Source organism: Hyperoodon ampullatus, assembly GCF_949752795.1.
Source record: "Hyperoodon ampullatus genome assembly, chromosome: 2".
Classification (NCBI taxonomy): domain Eukaryota; kingdom Metazoa; phylum Chordata; class Mammalia; order Artiodactyla; family Ziphiidae; genus Hyperoodon; species Hyperoodon ampullatus.
The window spans coordinates 29,413,279-29,430,148 of record NC_136915.1 but is presented as its reverse complement, the minus strand read 5'-3'; the positions used below and the strand labels follow the sequence as shown (position 1 = coordinate 29,430,148).

The following is a 16,870-nucleotide window of genomic DNA, read 5'->3' as shown; positions in this document are numbered from 1 at the left end:
AGAACAGCCCCAATCAAAATTTCAGCAGACTTTTTTGTAAAAATTGACAAGCTGATTCTAAAATGTATATGGAAATTCAAACAAAACCTTTGAAAAAGATGAACAAAGATGGAAGACCTACACTCCTATTTCAAGACTCACTGTAAAGCTACATTAATCAAGCCAGTTGGTACTGGTATAAAAATAGACATGTATATCAATGGAACAGAATAGTTTCAGAAACAGACCAAGACATATATGGTCAGTTGACTTTAACAAAAGTGCCAATGTAACCGAAGGGGAAAAGACAGCATTTACAAAAGTGGTACTGGAACAACTGTATATCCATCCATACACACAAAAAAATGAAATGTGACGCCTTAACTTATACGTAAAAATTATCTCAAAATGGATCACAGAAAACATAAAAGAAAATTATAAAACTAGGAGAAAATGTAAGAGAAAATCTTAATTACCATAGTGAAGTTAAGCAAACATTTTTAGATGGGATAATAAAAAGCACAAATTATAAAAGAATAAAAACTGATAAAGTGGACTTCTCAAAAGTAAAAAGTTCTGTCCTGGTGTGGGTGACCAAGATGGCAGAGTAGGAGGACCCTGAGCTCCCCACCTCCCATGGGCACACCAAAATTATTACTATGTACAGAGCAACTTTCCATAAAAATGACCTGAAGACTAGCAGAAAAGATCTTCTACAACTAAAGATATAAAGGAACTACAAGATGGGTAGAAAGGGGCAAAGACATGGTTATAATCAAGACCCACACCACCAGGTTAAGTGACACACAAATGGGAAGATAATCACAATTGCAGATGTTCTCCCCAAGAAGTGAGAGGTCTGAGCCCCATATAGGGCTCCCCAGTCCAGGGCTCCTGCACTGGGAAGATAAACCTCCAGAACACTTGGTTTTGAAGGCCAGCGGGGCTTGTTTTCAGGAGAGCCAGAGGGCTGTAGGAAACAAGAAACTCCCACTCTCAAAGGGTACACACAAAATCTCACATGATCTGAGACCCAGGGCAAAAGCAGTAATTTGAAAGGAGCCTGGGTCAGACCCACCTGATTTTAGAGAGCCTCCCAGAGAGTCAAGAGGAAACTGGGACTCACCCTGGGGACATAGATGCTGGCGGTAGCCATTTTGGGGAGCTCACTCTACAATGAGAACACTGCTGCTAGCAAGCACCATTTTGGACTCCTCCCACTAAGTTAAATGAGAACTGGAACCAGCCTGCCCACCAGCCAGTTGCCACCAATCCTGGGACGCTTCAGGCCAAGAAGCTAGCCAGGTGGGGACACAGCCCCAAACACCAGCAAGTTTGCTGCCTTAGGCTCCCATGAGCCCCCAGCCACCCTGAACAAGGCTCTGCCCACCAGTGGGTAGGCACTAGTCCCAGGACCTCCTGGGCCCTGGCCTTTCCCACCAGCAGGCTGACACCAACTCTAGGATCATCAGGGCCCCACAGCCAGAGATCCTCAGGAGCAGGCTCTTCCCACCAGTGGACCAACACTAGCCCCACGATACCATGGGACCCAGACCAATATATCCACAAGCCAATACCAGCTTCAGGAACCAGGTCCCCCAGCCAGAGACCCTGGGACCCAGCTCTGCGCACCAATGGAACAGAACTAGTCCCAGGATACAGCCTCACCCACCAGTGGTTGGCACCAGCCCTGGGATCCCATGAGCCCTGGCCCTGCCCACTAGAGAGCAGACACTAGCCCCTGGGTATACCACAGCCCTATAGCCACCTGTGTCAGGACCCAGCCTGTAACCCAGTGGGTCAAAACCAGGCCGAGAACACCCACCCTCCACCCAGTCCCACCCACCAGCAGGACAGCACTAGCCTGGGAACTCCTCAGGGCTCTGCAGCCAGCTGCCTCATGACCTGGCCCTGCCCACCAGTGGGCCAGCACCAGGACCAGAACTCCCCGGGCTGCAGCCAACCACACCAGAGCCAGAGGCCTCTGCATTAGGCAGGGCCTGGCAATCAACCAGTCTGGGACTTTCTGGTCCCAGCATGCCCACAGTAGTCAGCCATGCTGACCACACTCACCAGCACGCCCACAGTAGTCAGCTTGTCATAACGGCCCATGCAGTGCATATACAGGGCACCCCTAGAGCATACAGCTCTGGTGACTAGAGGGGAGTCTGCTGCCCAGCCCCATAGAATGTCTCTTACATAAGGTCACTTATCTAAGATTGGTAAATGGAACCAACCTATGAAATACATAGAAATAAAAACAAAGAACTAGGCAAGATAAAGCAACAGAGGAATATGTTCCAAAGGGAAGCATTCTACCCAATAAGACTGCAAGGTAATGACTGTAAAGATGCTCAGAGAACTCAGGAGAAGAATGAACACAGTGAGACGTTAGAAGTTTCTAACAAAGAGTTAGAAAATACAATGAACAAGCAAACAGAGCCAAAAAATACAATAATTGAAATAAAAGGAATTAACAGTAGGTTAGCTGATACAGAGGAACAGATCAGCAAACTGGAAGACAGTGTAGTCAAAATCACTCAAACTGAAGAGAAAAAAGAAAAAGAATTTTAAAAAATGAGGACAGTTCAAGAGAACTCTGAGACAACTTCAAGTGTACTAACATTTGCATTGTAGAGGTCCTGGAGGAAGGGAGCACGGACGGAGCAGAGGACGTATTTGAAGACATAATAGCTGAAAACGACCCTAATCTGGGAAAGGAACCAGACATCCAAGTCCAAGAAGTACAGAAAGTCCCAAACAGACTCAATCCAAAGACTTCCGCTCAAAGACACATTATAATTAAAATAGCAAACATTAAGGATAAAGAGAGAATTTAAAAGCATCAAAAGAAAAGCAACTAGTTACGTTAAAGGAAAATCCCATAAGACTATCAGCTGACTTTTCAGCAGAAATTCTGCAGACCAGAAGGGACTGGCACCATATATGTAAAGTGATGAAAGGGAAAAAACCTACAACGAAGAATACTATACCAGCAAGCCTTTCATTCAGATTTGATAGAGAGATTAAGAGTTTTTTACAGACAAGCAAAGTTAAAATAATTCAGTACAACAAAACCAGGTTTATAAGAAATGTTAAAGGGAATTCTCTAAGCAGAAAAGAAAAAGTAACAACTAGAAAAATGAAAATTAAAAAAGGAAAAATTTCACTGGTAAAGACAAACATACAGTAAAGACAGTAGATCAGTACTATCTACTACAAAGATAAAGACAAAAGTAGTAAAATTATCTATATCCATAATAAGTAGTAATGAATACACAAACCAAAAAACGTAAAATATGATGTCAGAAACATTAAATGTGGGGAGAGTAAAAATTCAGGGTTGGTAAAATGTATTCAAAATTAAGAGATCAGCACTTAAAATAATCATGTATAAACATAAATAGACTGGTATACATAAACCTCATGGTAACAACAAACCAAAAATCAGTAATAGATATACACACAAAAAAGAGAAAGGAACCCCAAAATAACACTAAAGATAGTCATCAAATCACAGGCGATGAGAGCAAAACAATGAGGAACAAAAAAGAGCTACAAAAACAACCACAAAGCAATTAACAAAATGGCAATAAGTACATACCTATCAATAATTACTTTACATGTAAATGGACTAAATGCTCCAATAAAAAGACACAGGGTGGGGGCTTCTCTGGTGGCGCAGTGGTTGAGAGGCCGCCTGCCGATGCAGGGGACACGGGTTCGTGCCCCGGTTCGGGAAGATCCCACATGCCGCAGAGCAGCTGGTCCCATGAGCCATGGCCGCTGGGCCTGCGCGTCCGGAGCCTGTGCTCCGCAACGGGAGAGGCCACAACAGTGAGAGGCCCACGTACCACAAAACAAACAAACAAACAAACAAAAAGACACAGGGTGGCTAAATGGATACAAAAACAAGACCCATAGTGCTGCCTAAAAGAGACTCACATCAAATCTAAAGGCACACAAAGACTGAATGTGAGAGGATAGGAAAGGTGCACCTAAATACATAAAGCAAACATTGACAGATATAAAGGGAGAAATGGACAGTAACACAACAAGAGTACGGGACTTTAAAACCTCGCTTACATCAATGGACAGAGATAAATAAAGAAAATAAGTAAGGAAACACTGGCCATAAATGACACATTACAAGAGATGGATTTAATAGCTATATACAGAATAAACACACACACATGTTTGTGTGTGTGTGTGTGTGTGTATATATATATATATATATATATATATATGTAATATTTCACCCCAAAGCAGCAGAATACACATTCTTTTCAAGTTCACATGGAACATTCTCTATATCACTTGCTAGGCCACAAAACAAGTCTCAGTAAATTTAAGAAAAGTAAAATCATATCAAGCATCTTTTCCAACCACAATGCTATGAGACTAGAAACCAAATACACGAAAAAACTGTAAAAAAAACCACACAGCACAGAAGACTAAACAATATGTTACTAAACAACCAATGGGTCACCAAAGAAATTAAAGAGGAAATCAAGATATACCTGGAGACCAATGAAAATGAAGACAATTATCCAAAATCTATGGGATACAGCAAAAGCAGTTCTAAGAGGTAAGTTTATAGTGACAAGCCTACTTAAGGAAACAAGAAAAATCTCAAATAAACAACCTAACCTTATACCCTAAGGGAAATAGAAAAAGAAAACCGAAAGTTGGTAAAGGAAAGAAATCATAAAGATCAGAGCAAAAATAAATTAGAGACTAAAAAGCAACAGAAAAGATCAATGAAACCAAGAGCTGATCTTTTTAAAAGATAAGCAAAGTGGATAAACCTTCAGCCGGACTCATCAAGGAAAAAGGAAAGGTACAAATAAATTTTTTTTAAAAATGAGAAGAGAGAAGTTACAACAAACAACACAGAAATGTAAAGGATCCTAAGAGATTACTATGAACAATTATACACCAAAAGAACCACCTAGAAGAAATGGACAAATTTTAGAAATGTACACTCTCCTAAGACTGACTCAGAAATACATAGAAAATATGAACAGACCAATTACTAGTAATGAAATTGAATCAGTAATCATAAAACTCCCAACAAACAAAAGTCTAGGACCAGATAGCTTCACAGATGAAGTTGACCAAACATTTAGAGAAGAGTTAATACCTATCCTTCTCAAACTATTACAAAAAATAGCAGAGAAAGCAACACTTACGAATTCATTCTACAAGGCCAGTATCACTCTGATACCAAAAGCAGATGACTATAAAAGAAGACAATTACAGGCCAATATCATTGATGAACATACATACAAAAATCCTCAACAAAATATCAGCATACCAAATTCAACAATACATTACAAGGATCACACACCATGAGCAAGTGGGATTTATCCCAGGGATGCAAAGAATAATTTGGTATTTGCAAACCAATGTGATACATCACATTAACAAACTGAAGAATAAAAGTCATATGATCATCTCAATAGATGCAAAAAAAGCCTTTGACAAAATTCAACATTCATTTATGATAAAAATTCTCCACAAAATGGCTACAGTGGGAACATACCCCAATGTAATAAAGGCCATATATGACAGACCCACAGCTAACATCATATCGAATGATGAAAAACTGAAACAATTTCCTCTAAGATCAGGAATAAGACAAGGATGCCCATTCTGCCACTTTTATTCAACATGGTATTGGAAGTCCCAGCCACAGCAATCAGAGAAGAAAAAGAAATAAAAGGAATCCAAATTGGAAAGGAAGAAAACTGTCACTGTTTGCAGATAACACCATACTATACATAGGAAATCCTAAAGACACCACCAAAAAGTTATGAGAACTCACCAATAAATTCAGTTAAGTTGCATGATATGAAATATACAAAATCTGTTGCATTTCTATACACTAACAACAAACTGTCAGAGAAATTTTAAAAACAATCCTGTTTACAATCACATTAAAAAGAATAAAATACCTAGGAATAAATCTAACAAAGGAGGTAAAAGACCCGACTCAGAAAACTATAAGACACTGATGAAGGAAACTGAAGATTAAACAAACAAATGGAAAAATATACCATTCTCGTGAATTAGAAGAATATTGTCAAAATAACCATACTATCCAAGGCAAACTACAGATTCAATGCAATAAAATCAAAACACCAATGGCATTTTTCACAGAACTAGAACAAATCATTCTAAAATTCATTAGGAAACATAAAACACCCAGAATAGCCAAAACAACCTTGAGAAAGGAGGACAAAGCTAGAGGTATCATACTCCCTGATTTCAAACTATGCTAAAAACTACAGTAATCAAAACAGTATGGTAGTGGCACAAAAACATACACACAGATCAATGGAACAGAATAGATAGCCCAGACAAACCTATGCTTATATGGTCAATTAATCTATGACAAAAGAGGCAAGACTATATTGTACAATGAAGAAAAGACTGACTCTTCAGTAAACAGCATTGGGAAAAGTGGACAGCTACATGGAAAAGAATGAAACTGGACCACTTTTTCATACCATATACAAAATTAAACTGAAAATGGATTAAAGACAAATGTAAGACCTGAAACCATGAAAGTCCTCGAGGAAAACACAGGCAGGAAACTTTGACATCGGTTTTAGTAATATTTTTTGGGTCTGTCCCCTCATGTAAAGACAACCAAAGCAAAAATAAACAAATGGGACCACATCAAACTAAAAAGATTTTGCATAGCAAAAGAAACCCTCAACAAAATGTAAAGGCAACCTACTGAATGGGACAGGATATTTCCAAATTATATATCTGGAAACAGGTTAATATCTAAAATGTATAAATAACTCAATATCCAACAAACAAACAAACACACAAAAAATGGAATTAAAAAATGGGCAGAGGATCTGAAGAGCCATTTTCCCAAAAGGGACATACAGATTGCCAACAGACACACAGAAAGATGCTCCACATCACTAATCACCAGGGAAATGCAAGTCAAAACCACAGTGAAATATCACCGCACACCTGTCAGAATGACTACAATGAAAGGGACAAGAGATATCAAGTGTTGGCAACGATGTGTAAAAAGGGGAACACTCATGCACTGTTGGTGGGAATGTAAATTGGTGCAGCCATTGTGGAAAACAGTATGGCGCTTCCTCAAAAATTAAACATAGAACTACCATTTGATCCAGCAATTCCACTTCTGGGTACTTTTTACCCAAAGAAAACAAAAACACTAATTCAAAAAGATATATATGCACCCCTAAGTCCACTGCAGCATTACTGACAACAGCCAAGATATGGAAACAACCTAAGTGTCCTAGATGAATGAATAAAGATGATGTGGTACACACACACACACACACACACACACAGAGTTACATACAATGGAATTATTACTCAACCACAAAAAAGAATGAAATCTTGCCAATTGTGACAGCAGGGATGGACCTAGAGGGTATTACGGTAAGTGAAACAAATCAGACAGAGAAAGACAAATACTATATGATTTCACTTATATCTGGAATCTAAAAAACAAATGAACAAACATAATAAAACAGAAACAGAATTATAGATACAGAGAATAAACAAGTGGTTCTCACAGGGGAGGGGGTTGGGGGATGAGAGACATAGGTGAGGGAGATTAAGAGGTACAAACTTCCAGTCACGAAGTAAATGAGTCATGGTTATGTTATGAAATGTACAGTGTGGGGAATACAATCACACAATTATAATTATGTAATATTTTTGTATGTTGACATATTGTAACTAGACTTATCCTAGTGAACATTTTGAAATATGTAGAAATGTTGAATCAGTATGTGGTGCTCCAAGAACTAACAAGGTATTGTTGGTCAATTATATTTCAGAAACAAACAAACAAATTCTTAGAAAAAGAGATCAGATTTGTGGCTACCAGAAGCAGGGAGTAGGGGGAGGGAGACTGGATGAAGGTAGTCAAAAGGCGTAAATTTCCAGTTTAAGTAAGTACTGGGGTATAACGTGCAACACGATATATATAATGAACACTGCTCTGTGCTATATATGCAAGTTGTGAAGAGAGTAAATCCTAAGAGTTCTCATAGTAAGAAAAAAATTATTTTAGTTTAATTTTTTATCTATATGAGATGATGAATGTTTACGATCTTACTGTGGTATTCATTTCATGATGTATGTAAGTCAAATCATTATGCTCTACACCTTAAACTTAGTCCTGTTATGTCAATTATATCTCAATAAAACTGGAAGAAAATAAATAAATGAACCATGCAAATAGGGAAATAGTTGTTTTTCACTATTAAGAAAATAAAAATGAAGTCACAGAATAGGAGGAAAAGTCATATTTGACCAAAGAATTATATCCATAATAAAAAACACAACTCAATAAGATGACAACTAACCCAATTAAAAAAAAAAATGTGCAGGGCTTCCCTGGTGGCGCAGTGGTTGAGAGTCCGCCTGCCGATGCAGGGGACACGGGTTCGTGCCCCGGTCCAGGAAGATCCCACATGCCGCGGAGCAGCTGGGCCCATAAGCCATGGCCGCTGAGCCTGCGTGTCTGGAGCCTGTGCTCCGCAACGGGAGAGGCCACAACATTGAGAGGCCCGCGTACCGCAAAAAGAAAAAAGTGCAATAGTTCTGAATACACACTTCATCAAAGATACACAAAGAGCAGATATACATTTGAAAAGATGCCCATATATTAGTCATAAGGAAAATACAAATTAAAGCCATAAATTAATACCACTACACATTTACTAGAATGGCTAAAATTACAAATTGACAATACCAAGTGTTTTAAGTCATGGAGCAGATAGAACTCACAGACTGCTGGTGGGAATTCAAAATAGTACATCAACTTTGGAACACATTTTGGCAGCTTTCTTACAAAGTTAAAAATACACATAAGACCTAGCAATTCCACCACTGGATATTTTTCCCAAAATGAAAACATACATTCTTCACAAAGAGATTTATACTAGAATGTTCACAGCAGCTTTATTTAAAATGCTCAAAACTGGAAATAACCCAAATTTCCACCAGCTTTTAAACAATTATATGAACTGTGGTTTATCCATGAAATGCAATGCTCAGAAATAAAAAGGAATGAACTAGTAATTCATTAAACAATATGGATGAATCTCAAAAACATTATGCTAATTGAAGGAATCCAAACACAGAAGAATACAAATTATATGATTCCATTTATATGAAATTTTAGAAAAGGCAAAGCAGTACGATTTTGCATCAATCTGCAAAGCAGATCAGTGGTTGTCAGGAGCTGGAGATGAAGACTGACTGGCAACGGTAACAAGGCAACTTTTTGGAACAAGAAAAGTGTTACGACTGTGGTGGTAGTTACATACTGAATACATTTATCAAAGCCCATCAAACTGTACACTTAAAATTTATGATTTTTTTTAATTTATGAAGTTTTAAATGTTAACTGTAACTCAATAGAGCTAATTTTAAAAAGGTTATTATTCTTTTAATTTTAGTATTGGAAAGCCCTGTCAACATGAAAAACATTCTTTGTGAACTTCACTATTATAGCTATACTACAAAAAATAGTGAACCGCATTATTATGTTTAAAAAGCTAAATTTAGAGACTTTAAAAAAGAGAATATAGGGCTTCCCTGGTGGCGCAGTGGTTGAGAGTCCGCCTGCCGATGCAGGGGACGCGGGTTCATGCCCCGGTCTGGGAAGATCCCACATGCCGCGGAGCAGCTGGGCCCATGAGCCATGGCCGCTGAGCCTGTGCATCCGGAGCCTGTGCTCCGCAACGGGAGAGGCCACAACAGTGAGAGGCCCGCAAAAGAAAAAAATAATAAAAGAGGAAAGTGTGTAACAATGATTATAAAAAACAAACAGAAAAATCCTTTGATTATAGAAACAAAATAAAAAGTCCCTCCTGAAGAAATATAAAATAAAAGATATGGTTTTTGACTTCAAAAAAACAAAAACAAAAGGACAAAAATACAAGCTTGGAAAACAACAAAGAAAAGAAAATGCTAGAAAAATTAAGCTACTGCTTACTCTTCGTCTGGGCTGGGGGAAGCCATCTCTGTGTCGTCTTCTTGTTCGGGAACGTGCCTGGATTCCCTGTCCTTTATTCAGTGGGTCAAAGGATTCTATGATAACCAAGAGAAAGCATAATGTGAGATAAATCACTCACAGACTTAAATAAACACTTAGGGTGAAGGAGGAAATATCAGGTAATCATCACTATATTCATTATTTTGTTTATGATAAAATATGGACTTTACTTATATACATAAGAAAACAAGGAGATACAGCATGTATAAAAACTTTATTATCTCGCAAAAAAAAAAAAAAAAAGGGGGCTTCCCTGGTGGCGCAGTGGTTGAGAGTCCGCCTGCCAATGCAGGGGACACGGGTTCGTGCGCCGGTCCGGGAAGATCCCACATGCTGCGGAGTGGCTGGGCCCGTGAGCCATGACCGCTGAGCCTGCGCGTCCGGAGCCTGTGCTCCACAACGGGAGAGGCCACAACAGTGAGAAGCCCATGTACCGCAAAATAAAAAAAAAAAAAACTTTATTAACAATCAAGAAAACCCCCTATATGATTACTGTGGGAAACTTAAAAACAACAACAACAACAACAAATTAACCCCTTATAAAGAACAATATGGTATGAATTAATACCTTCAAAGGCAGGGACCATGTGTGCCCTAGATAGTTATCATACATTATAACTGCTTCATTATGCCAATTCAGAGTTGTACCAATCTTCTAATAAAGGACTTTCAACAGACAGGTTACACTGCACAAACCTGATGGAAAATCTGCTTCCAGATCCTGTTCAGTTTCCCCTTTTGAGAACTGCTTCACTTCTAAATCAGCCTCTTGCACAGTATTTGACTTTAAGGCATAATGATTTAATTCTTCCTCCCAGCTATGTGGAGTAGATACTGCCTCTGATTCAAGATCACCACTGTAAGTACTTCCTTGGTCTGAAATATGCAGAAAAACAAACAAGCTCTCAAAATGAGATAAGACGCTTGACATACTCAGAAACCTCTCTGAAACCCTAAATACCAAAAGTCAGGTATGGTTGCTGGACAATTCCACAGGTACACTCAAGAATGAAGTAACTGTTCACCAATATCACAGAACTAGATTTATATTCTTGATACACACTTTAGAGCATTATTTCAATTAGTCCTTAAAATCAATATCTGAGGTAGTTTTTATTAGCCTCTTTACAAATTAGCACAAAATCATAGATGTCTGATGCCCCCTACAAACAGCTAAAATTGCAAATATTACATCCAAGGATGCTAATACTTTATGGGTTTGTATCACTAACAGAGGATAATATTTCTAAGATTCAAAATACATTTACAATTACAAACCTTTTTCAAATATCTTGGTGTCTAGAAAGAGCTCCTGTTCAGAAGTTTGGGATCCTAAAGAAAAAGAAAAGCACATAATAAGTCAATTTATATGTATACAAAAAACAAACTGCATTTCAAATGAAATGAATGCACTAGGGAGGTTCTACGTAAATAGCCTTTATATGCAGAAAAGAATGATTCATTAATAAGAGTCAGGCATTAGTGATAAATACAGTTAAATTACAATTGATAACAGTGGTTACACTTCTAGATAGCAAGCAGTATGAAAGAAGTCATGGCAAGAGAGACCTTTATTTTGGACTCTGTGCTATCTGAAATTCTTTTTTTTTTTTTTTAACCACAACACACACACACACTATTGATTTACTCACAGGTTGACAAATCTGTTTTAAATTGCTTTTTCCTTCCCTAAATAAAATATGCTTTACCATGCAGTGGAAAGCCGACAGACTTAGAATATAAATACATGAGCAATCAGAACATGGAACTAAACAGAACAATGTTCTATCAATTATAAACTACTTTAATTTTTTTTTTTTTTTAAGTTTTTGGGCCACACCATGCAGCATGTGGGATCTTGGTTCCCCGACCAGGAATTGAACGAGTGCCCTCTGCAGTGGAAGTGTGGAATCTTAACCACTGGACCTCCAGGGAAGTCCCTATAAACTACTTTAAAAGTAAAGAGTTTAGGGAATTCCCTGGCATCCAGTGGTTAGGACCTAGAGCTTTCACTGCTGGGGTCCAGGTTCAAACCCTGGTCAGGGAACTAAGATCCCACAAGCTGCACAATGTGGCCAAGAAAAAACAAAAGAAAAAAAACAGGAAGAAGAAAAAAAGTAAAGAGTTTAAAGATTTAAGTATTAAAAAGATTTTTTTAAAAACCAAGGAAAATTGTCTCTTTTCCCTGAAATCAAAGATAAATGAGCCAGATCCTTTCAGTTGGAATTAATTTCTCCCCCCTTTATATTTCTAACCCATTTGATTTTACTTACAACACTATGATGATTAAAACTATCTGTCTTGAAGCTCAGTCTTTAAAGTTTTTCTGTTTGACTCAACTGTAGGCAAAGGCAAAGTCACAATATTTGTACAGAGGAAACATTTGATAAATGCTGACTATTAATGTGAATGGAGAAGCCAACTTAAAATGAGGTTTCTCATCAGGAACTGCTGTAACTTGCAAAATAAGTATCGGAAATTAGAAGATCAAGCATAGGTGCAATACTCTTTTTTTAAAATAAATTTATTTATTTATTTATGGCTGCGCTGGGTCTTTGTTGCTGTACGTGGGCTTTCTCCAGTTGCGGCCAGCGGGAGCTACTCTTTGTTGCAGTGTGCAGGATTCTTGCTGCAGTGGCATCTCTTGCTGCAGAGCGTGGGCTTCAGTAGTTGTGGCTTGCAGGTTCTAGAGCGTAGACTCAGTAGTTGTGGTGCATGGGTTTAGTTGCTCTGCGGCATGTGGGATTTTCGTGGACCAGGGCTCGAACCCATGTCCCCTGCATTGGCAGGCGGATTCTTAACCACTGTGCCACCACGGAAGCCCAAGGGCAATATTCTAAGACTTTAAAATCCACATATAAATGGGTCAGAATTGAGATTATACACCAAAGAGCAAAATGAGACCAGAAACTTTGGGATAATAACAAAAAGCTTTGTACCCATCTCTCAGAGTATATCTGATTTAAAAACGTACTGGCAACACAACAGAAAAGTTGACAGTAGTTTTTTTAAATGCTGTAGTGTTCAGAAAACCAGCTAGAATGTATTACGCAAAATCAGAACCCAATGGCTAGCTTTATAAAAACCATCACCGAGAAAAAAAATTGTCAGGAAAGAGTAATTTCTTGGTTCATCAATTATATATGAAAAGGCCACTGTGGGCTTCCCTGGTGGCACAGTGGTTAAGAATCCGCCTGCCAATGGAGGGGACATGAGTTCGAGCCCTGGTCAGGGAAGATCCCACATGCTGCAAAGCAACTAAGCCCATGCACCACAACTACTGAGCCTGTGTTCTAGAACCCACAAGCCACAACTACTGAAGCCTGTGCACCTAGAGCCTGTGCTCCACAACAAGAGAAGCCACCGCAGTGAGAAGCCCACACACCGCAATGAAGAGCAGCTCTTGCTCACCACGACTAGGGAAAGCCCGCGTGCAGCAATGAAGACCCAATGCAGCCAAAAATAAAATAAATAAATTTAAAAAAAAATAGGCCATTGCAAAAATTCACCTATACATTTCAACTACCTTTAACACCATTTCCTTCATCTCTTCTTGTATCTCTTCTTATATCCAAAAATCGAGGTGGTGCTAATTAAGGCTGGAAACCTTTCTGGAATTTATACTACTGAGTTCTGTTTAAAATCCTTTCTTTGGAGTCAAACCTGGATTCAACTTCTGATTCCATTATTTCCTGATTTCATAACCATGGCAAGCCTATTTTCCAAAAGAGGAATCTAAAGTAAACAGTACCTCACTCATAGGGTTGTTGTGAAGATTAAATGAGGTGATGCACACAGTGCATTTAGGACAATGCCTAGAGTACGGCAAGCACATAAATGTTAACTACTGTTCATTATTCTACACTCATAAAATGGGATTTATCTATAGGTTATTTTGAACCAAATGGTTTTCCACCCTAAAATTCTTTTTACCTTCTACCAACATGCTGATTATTTTACAACAGTAATTTTTATCTGGGGACCATGGCTTTGACTGCAGGGGATAAAACCAGAACATGATCATGAAACATGGATTTATAGGTTATTTTTCTGGGATCATTAAGAACTAGAACCCGTACCAAAACTCAGTTTCTTTCATAAACAGGATAGAGCTCCAGAGTTATCAACAAGTTTAACAAGCCCATAGACTTCATATTTAAAAACAAATAAAATTTATAGGTGTGTTTTTCTTTTTTTACTTTAAAATTATACCAACCTCCCTGAGATAGAGTCTTCTCCTTCTCTTCATCTTCTGCAATCATTTCTGCCATCTCAAGGAGATCAGCTTCAAAAGGATGTGAGGGAAGTTTTTCCTTAATGTCTTCAATACTCTCGGTGACTTTATCTTCATTATCCGTTGAGGACGGAATAAGCATAGGGACAGGCATCTGAAAGACCAAGGACAGACTGAAGAGTTTCTTGGTTGACCATCAAACTATTATTTGTGAGATCATTTAAATATAAAAATTATTAATAAACAAATTCAAGATATTTCTATTGCTAATGATTAAAATAGTCTTGCTAGTTTGTTTTTATAAGACTGCAGCCATTTAAATAGAAATTCAGTAAGTGCTTTTCTGGATACTTAACAAAATGTGTCTCTGAATCATCTAAAAGAATAATTAAGTAATGAATTGTCGTTTTGTTTTTTACTATATTTCTTGCTTAATATTTTCACACAAGTGTTTCTCTTAAGAATTCAGTATTGAGAAAATATATATTTCCAATAAAAAATGAATACATATTTCTTTAACGAAAAGTCAATCCTGTAAATCACAGTATTCCTCTTTTCATTCTTGCTACAATCTAGGATTCTAACATTCACACACTGTTTCTGATCTTTTTCTATGTTAGTGGTCTTTTGTGTTTAAAATGTTTTTAAAAAGCTAAATCATAACCTCCTCTGACAAGGCAGGGTACAAATAGAAGCAGTCCTTTATATATTCCATATTTAAGTAATATAACAGTATGATTAATAGCCAACCAGAGTCAGGTATATTTTACCAACAAGTAAAAGGTTTTTTTATGGAGCTGTCAAATCTTAATTGAGAAAAATGCGTACTAAATTAGCCTTAATCTCTAAATGATTACTCACTGGAACTGGAATTCCAAATGGGACTGGGGCATACTGAGTATAAAGATGAAGAGGTATAGGTACGAACACTGGTACTGGAACTGGCACCACAATAACTTGGGGCTGAGTTGGAGTGTCTTCTAATGGAAGAAAAAAAAACAAAAAACAAAGAGGGTTAGAAACGACATTTTAATTAAAAAAAAATTTTTAGGCATATGAAGACTTATAATTCAAAAGAAGTGTAATTTTAATTAAAAAAATTTTTTTAAAGCATGTGGACATTTACAGTTCAAAAGAAGTATCTATGAGAGACTTCCCTGGTGGCACAGTGGATAAGACTCTGTGCTCCCAATGCAGGGGGCCCAGGTTTGATCCCCGGTCAGGAAACTAGATCCCACATGCATGTTGCAACTAAGACCTGATGCAACCAAATAAATAAAATTAAATTAAAAAAAGAATTATCTATGATACTAGGAATTCACAGAAAGGAGAAATAGCAAGGCTTGAGTATAACAGCACTAAAAAAAGTGGGCAACACAATAATTATCAATGATACGAGGATAAGATGAGTGAAGGATATAATTTGGATGGATGAATGGAACAGTTATCTTCGAAGAAAGGTATAGAAAACTTAACATGAATAAGTAGTGTATGTTAAAGAGGAGACTGAATAGGTAGAAGGGCCAATTTGTGAGGCTATAATACACATTTAAAATCATTAGACAGTGGGAAACTACTACAGATTGGTTAGCACAAAGTAATGTGATAAAAATGGCTTTAAACAGATTAATTTGGCTGCCATCTTCACATGGAATAGAAAGTATACAACGTGGGAGGCAACTACAATATATAGAGCTAAGATGATGAGGGCCTGAACTAGGGTGGTTATGATACCTGCAGGAAAAAAAATAAGTATACACAGCAGAGGTTCTAAGATATTAAAAAAAAAAGGAAACAGAACTTTGGGAACTAACTTAAACATGAGTAGGGAAAAAGTAGGAAGGATGGAAGTAGAAGTCATTCAATTATTTAACAAGTATCTACAGAGTCTTTTCTGTAGGCCAGAAAAATATGTTAGATAACTGTAAAATCATTAATGTAAGAGAAAGGTAATGCTAGTAAAAAGAAGTGAAAAGCTGACAATTTGACTAGGGTTAGAAGTGGGAAATAATATGGGATCAATTTTACCATGGTGCAGTGGACATAAAAAAAAGGTATCTGATTAGAGATGTCTGATAACCAAGCTACATAATGCTAAATTTTCACTATTTTGGAACTGACATGTACACATGGCTATATTTAAAACAGATAACGAGGACCTACTGTAAAAAAATGATAAATTAAAAAAAAAATTTTAATAAATTTTTTATAAAGTCACTGTTGATACCATAAAAATACAGGACTAAGTCATCTATAGCCTTGCTATTCAACATGATCCCTGGATCAGCAGCACTGACATTACCCGGGAACTTAAAAGATGCAAAACCTCAGCACCACTAAATCAGAATCCACTTAGTAACATTCCCAAATAATTCACATGCATATTAATGTTTGAGAAGTACTGGCCTAGAGGATAACCTTCCAGATCTAAGAATCTAGGATTCCTTTCCACTTTAAAAATTCTGGGATTTTCAGATGGCAGCATGCCAGAGACCCATTCTCTAGGGAAACAAGCAAAGCTGGTGAAAACCTAAAAAATAACCATTTAAATTCTTTGGAAATTGTCCTAAAGGCATACAGCAAATGGA

General features: G+C 37.6%; 1 protein-coding gene across 7 annotated transcripts in view; it reads right to left on the bottom strand.

Moving 5' to 3' along the window:
* ZMYM4 (zinc finger MYM-type containing 4) overlaps nucleotides 1–16,870 on the bottom strand; it is a gene marked incomplete at its 5' end in the record, with an annotated part of 178,324 nt that overhangs the window by 20,107 nt on the left and 141,347 nt on the right. For 5 of the 7 annotated variants that reach the window (XM_079696801.1, XM_079696804.1, XM_079696802.1 and 2 more), the window contains 5 exons: nucleotides 9,989–10,083; nucleotides 10,745–10,924; nucleotides 11,327–11,380; nucleotides 14,265–14,436; nucleotides 15,144–15,262. In XM_079696801.1, the coding sequence (XP_079552927.1) occupies nucleotides 9,989–10,083; nucleotides 10,745–10,924; nucleotides 11,327–11,380; nucleotides 14,265–14,436; nucleotides 15,144–15,262 (620 nt within the window). The remainder of the gene's footprint in view (nucleotides 1–9,988; nucleotides 10,084–10,744; nucleotides 10,925–11,326; nucleotides 11,381–14,264; nucleotides 14,437–15,143; nucleotides 15,263–16,870) is intronic. The other 2 variants (XM_079696806.1, XM_079696807.1) reach the window with 1 other exon arrangement.